General features: G+C 46.1%; 1 protein-coding gene across 1 annotated transcript; it reads left to right on the top strand.

Annotated features, from left to right (window-relative positions):
- Positions 1-1,939: 1,939 nt before the first annotated feature.
- On the top strand, positions 1,940-5,386 carry LOC125540862 (protein O-glucosyltransferase 1-like). Its single transcript, XM_048704399.1, has 7 exons — positions 1,940-2,142; positions 2,251-2,299; positions 2,715-3,333; positions 3,893-4,085; positions 4,319-4,383; positions 4,471-4,681; positions 4,916-5,386. The coding sequence occupies exons 1-7, from the start codon at positions 1,990-1,992 to the stop codon at positions 5,300-5,302; spliced, it is 1,677 nt and encodes a 558-aa protein (XP_048560356.1). The 5' UTR covers positions 1,940-1,989; the 3' UTR covers positions 5,303-5,386.
- The last annotated feature ends 410 nt before the right edge of the window (positions 5,387-5,796 follow it).

Genomic DNA, 5,796 nt, shown 5'->3' with positions numbered 1-5,796 from the left:
TGCGGTGGACAGAGTTAATGGCAGTGAGCAGCAGCTATGTTGGGAGGGCGAGCGGTTGGCAACGACTAAGTCGGGAAGGAGCGCTCAAGAGGAGACAGAGGTGAGCGAGAGGGGGAAAAGGAAAGGTTTCAGTGGGGTGGGGCTGATGTGCGCATGAGCCCCAATTTGGGTCCAAATAGGACTATGACAATCCGCGAATAAATGATGGCCCCGTTGGTGAGGAGTTTCGGCCCAAATGTGCCTCCGGACAGCCTCGTGAACAAATGAGGAAGTTTAGGGCTGTTCCTTGAGGGTGGGTCCAATCCATGAGGAAGTTTAGGGCTGTTCCTTGAGGGTGGGTCCAATCCATCGCATTATCATGAATCGCACAGGGCTAAAACACGAATGGGCTGGCCCAACTAGCTGCTACAAGATTCTAGAAGGTTTGGCCAAGTATTTTGTGTTTGTTTTTTAACCAAATGTTTAGTTTTTATCCTTTTTTAATTTACATCTTTCCAGGGTTTTTAGTTTTTCATAATGGTCCAATTTTAAAAAAAAATCCCAAAAATTCAAATTATGTTTGGGATGTTTTTTTATTTCATGAATTTTCAAATAATGTTTAGGTTTATTAGAAAAAATTTGGAATTTCTAAAAAAAATTCTTATATTTTTGGAAATGTTCATTTCTTATAAATAAATTTCATGTTTTATCAAAAATAAAAAATAAAACTAAGAGGATGAGGGAACATAACTAGTTTTCTTAGAACCGGTTACCATAGCTAGTTTTTTTTAATACAAAAGGATGTATGCATCACCGATCACTCGGTCCATAACTAGCAGTACCAATGTGAACCAATCTGTGATTAGACAGTTAGGAGGATAGTGATATCCCAGTCCACCAAGGTTGAAGTTCTATACTTTGAGACGGGTGCTTGCATTTTCTATGATTTAGGCCTTTCGGCGATGTGCGTACAGTGGAAAAAGACGTTTCCGTCGAGTACGAAGATGTCTATAGCGACTTCGTTAAGCTCAAGATGATGTATCACACGACACAGTCTTGTGACACGCTCATGGGGGTATGACGTGCGTGCGTGTGTGCTTACGTATGTATGAGGCGTCTAAAAAGAAAAGAAAAAACTAGTAGTGCCCGCAAAAACAAAAAAAAACTAGTAGTACCAACGGAAAAAAGAATCGGTGGGGCTATGTTAATCTGACCGGTAGCACATGGTTGAATTTGCGCGTATCAAACGCCCGCAGCCTGTGCTGATCAATCGGACGGTACTTCTCTCGCTCTCCTCCCCAGCAAATTTTCTCGCACCGAACGAGAGAGTTCGACGGCGCGGCGCCCCTGTTCGGCAAAGTGGCCTGCATCGGCCAGACGTCGTGAGCTGCTCCGTCGAACAGCGCTCGCCGTGTCGCGCGCATGGACATTTGGGGTGCTCGTGCGACGGGGAGGCGCCGGTGACAGCGGCGACGGCCGTGCTCGTGTGTAGCCTGGGCGTCCCGCATCGTCTTCCTGAAGTGCGGCACCCGCTAGAGCTGAGAGGACACAGCGGGCGGTGGGTACACGCACGGCGACCGTGCAGCGCACTGCACGGGGATGCGCGGTCGGCGGGGCGAGCCACCCGCCCGAGTCGTCATCGTCGAGGATGGCGCTTGCTGGTCAGCATTATGTTCAAAGCATTCGCATCATGATTGGGCGTTTTAGGGTTTGCAGTTTTCGGCGATTTAGGGTTTCCGAAATTAAAATTGTGGAAAACCTCAGCTCGTCAATTGGGATTTGGATTCCCAAATTTTTTGGCCCTCTTCCCTAGCAAAGCTTCCCCCTTTTCTCTCGGTCTGTTGCGAAACTCCCTCCGGCTCACACGTGAGCGAGCGAAACCAACTTTTCCTGTTTCTTTTCCTGTTTCTTTCACAGGGCAGAGCACATCGCCACCGCGGTAGGAGACAGGTCTCTGGCCGTGAAGGAGACGCGGAGGTGGAAGGGAGGCCGAGAGCGGCCAGGCGGGCGATGGCCGCCGCAGCCGCCGCCATCCCTGACGTCCGGAGGTGGAGCAAAGCTTCCGGCGGTCCTTCGTCTCCGGTGACCGCCACCGCCGTCTTCCTCTTCCTCTTCGTCGTCGTGGTCGGCGTCCTCGTCTCCGGCCGTTGGATAACCACCACCGTGAGGCTGGCACACTATTTTTTCTTAACTTTATTGATTGATGTTTACTGCCATCTGCGAGGCTCTTACCAACACAGATTTGTTATTATCGTACATGTACGTATGCAGACTAATTTGGCAGACACCAATCTAGATCGGTGGCGCACAAACCCGGTAGGTAAGCCCACTACCCACTCACCATTCTTATTTGCTTGATCTGACTCATAACTTGCCTTAGTCTCCAGTAGAGTGACATGCATATGGTCTTCCTCTCTCTGTTTTTCTGTTTTCATATATATACTCTTCCTATGAAATGTCATTTTACATGATTTTTTCTTGAGAATGGATTTTACAGGGTTGGTTTGTCCTACAAAAATAAAATGTTATGGTCTGATCAAATAAGAAAAGGAGAATTTTCTGCGCTGCATGGAATTTCTAGCAACATTTTCACCTAGTAGGATATACTTATTGGCCAGTTCCAGCATTTTAACTTTTGACATGTCTAGAGCCCTAGAATTCCAAATTTGTTGCGAAAATACCAGCTTTTATAACGGAATTACTCACAACCAAAGATTGAATCTCCGTCCATGCAGGCGATCCTAAATTCCTGACCGCCACGCATTCCACCTCCACCCCTGCCACCCCTGATGTGCTGCCGCCACCGCTCCCCACATACTCCCTCTCCTGCTCGGCGCCGCCACTCGCCGGTGAGCCTGACATCCCAAGCAACATCTCTCAGACTCTGTCCCTCGCGCTCTCCTCAAACGCCACATGCGCCTCTATCTCCGAGACACAGCTGGTTCCCCCCACTACCGCCGCCAACTCCTCCTGCCCTGCCTACTTCCGCTTCATCCACGAGGACCTCCACCCGTGGCGCGCGGCGGGGGGCATCACGCGCACGATGCTCGACCGTGCGCGCACCACCGCCAACTTCCGCCTTGTCATACTCCATGGCCGTGCCTACATTGAGCGCATCGCGCCAGCCTTCCAGACGCGTGACCTCTTCACCATCTGGGGCATCCTCCAGCTACTCCGCCGCTACCCTGGTCGCATCCCCGATCTCGACCTCATGTTCGACTGCGTGGACTGGCCGGTTGTCCATGCTGATGAGTACCAGGGGGAGAACGCCACCATCTTGCCGCCGCTTTTCCGCTACTGCGGCAACAACGAGACACTCGACATAGTTTTCCCGGACTGGTCTTTCTGGGGCTGGTAAGCAACTGCTCCTCCCTTCCTTCGTGCTCGTATTTCTTACACGTTCTATGCATTCCTATTTCCAACATCTGGGTCACTATTCATTAACAATGCAATTGAACATCAGTATTAAATCAGCACTAGTGATTCATGCACCATTACTGTTATGATAATCATATTTTTACTAGGAATAGTACAAAGTCAACATTCTTCATGTGAGACTTGATTTGGAGTACATAAGCTTTGAGTCTTTGACAGACCCAAGGACTTTCCAAACAAGATCAAAATAGTTGTCCAATATACATGGTACATTGTATTCATGTATGAAACATACGAATGCACTTTTTTTTTTACTTTCGTATCAGCTAAATCCAATGTTCTGATGCTATGGGAGAAAATCAATGGACACAAACTGGAAGCAAATGGTAAAATATCAGTATGTTTCCCTGAAGTTTTGTATCCTGAGAAGTGTATAAATTTGAAGTGCATAGTACACATTGATCCAAATTAAATTTATTATTCTATGCTTTGATTTGTAAACAAAGTGCAGATGCTTAAACTGACTTTGTGCTGATAGGGCCAAGATCAATATAAAGCCCTGGGATGCGCTGCAAAAGGATCTGGATGCTGGCAATAGGAAGGTGAGATGGATAGATAGAGAGCCTTATGCTTATTGGAAAGGGAATCCAGAGGTCGCTGCTATAAGGCAAGAGCTGGTTGAGTGTAATGTTTCCAGTGAGCAAGAATGGAATGCACGGATTTACAAACAGGTACATACTTGTTTGAGTTTATGTTGCATTGCGCTCTTTTATAATTGAAGGGAGTGTTGACATCCCATTTTATTCTTACAAGTTCGAAATCCTGTTCTATATTTTCAAATTATGTTGTTCTCTTACAATTCTTCTAATCCCTCTGATATAGAACACACCCTTTTGTTCGAACAAAATAATCTTGATGGTGGCTATGGCTGATTAGCTTGCTTACTTTTGCTGTTTTCATTTAGGATTGGGTCAAAGAGAGCAAGGCGGGATACAAAAAATCAGATTTGGCAAGTCAATGCACCCACAGGTTTCTTTTCTACTTTTCTCTTATTAAAAGTTAGTCCAGACTTGTTTGTTCTATCATCGGTGTTGAAATTGTTATGTTGGGTGATAGGTACAAGATCTACATCGAAGGATCAGCATGGTCAGTTAGTGAGAAGTATATCCTAGCTTGTGATTCGATGACGCTGGTGATTAACCTGAAATACTACGATTTCTTTTCAAGGGCGCTGATGCCCACTCAGCACTATTGGCCTGTTCGAGATGAAAGTAAGTGTAGCTCCATAAAGTATGCTGTGGACTGGGGAAATTCTCACAAGGAAAAGGTATGTTATGCAGCTAGGAATGACCTTAACTGTTTTTTTTTTTGTATGAGCTGAAACACATTGGCCTTTAGCTAGTAATCCCTCCAATCCATATTAATTATCGCCGATTTAGTACAAAGTTATTAAGTTAATATGGATTGGTGGGAGTAGAAAATATCATAGCATACTTCCCGTGGATTCGATAGTATCTGAAGAACATGTTTCTAACACCTCCTCTTCAAAAACTGTTCATAGGCACAGAAAATAGGGAAGGAAGGAAGCAAGTTCATTCAACAAGAACTTAGTATGGAATATGTATACGATTACATGTTTCACCTCTTAACAGAGTACGCTAAGCTCCTACTGTTCAAGCCAACAAAGCCACCTGAAGCTGTTGAGGTCTGTCCCGAATCTTTGGCCTGCCAAGCCATAGGCAGGGAGAAGAAGTTTATGGAGGATTCCATGGTAAAGTCTGCAAACGTTGCTGGCCCATGCAATCTGCCTCCTCCCTTTAGCCCCGAGGAATTCAGAGAACTGTATCAGAGGAAAGAAAAGTCGATGAAGCAGGTCGAAACGTTGGAGCGAAATGCTTCAAAGCCCGAGGAGCGAAATGCTTCAAAGCCTGAGGGTAGCAATCGTTGACAACCCCCTAGTTTTTTAACTTACCCGAGGACATGCATATAAAGTTTGCTAAGCTATTTAGGATTCCTGGTTGTACAAATTTCGTAGTGGTGATACCAACAGCTTCTAATTTTATTGTTCAAATGTGTAACATCTAGAAAAGTTAAAGGAACTTTTAGATATCTCATGATCTTCTTCCGTTCATACGTTGTTAGTGTTTCCAATTTGTTATTTTAGTTGGAGAAGTATTAGGAATGCTACTATTTGCTAGGAGCTAGGATCCTACCTGGTCTAGGGCGTAGGTTGTACGGGAAGGCGGAGGGTTGACGTAGATGCGATCACGACTGCCGACGGCGGGGCGCCGTGGCGCGATGAAGAAGAGGCGGCGGCGGCGCAAGAGGCGGCTAGGGTTAGGTCTCCCGGCACCCTTCGGGAAGCCAAGCAAATAATGATTGCTTCTTGCTTTTGATTAGATTGATACATCTCCTCTCCTTATATAGAGAGGTTTACTTGAC

Source organism: Triticum urartu, chromosome 2 (genome assembly GCF_003073215.2).
Source record: "Triticum urartu cultivar G1812 chromosome 2, Tu2.1, whole genome shotgun sequence".
In the NCBI taxonomy this organism is placed as follows: Eukaryota; Viridiplantae; Streptophyta; class Magnoliopsida; order Poales; family Poaceae; genus Triticum; species Triticum urartu.
The sequence above is the reverse complement of the archived record's forward strand: the minus strand, read 5'-3'. Positions and strand labels throughout refer to the sequence as shown.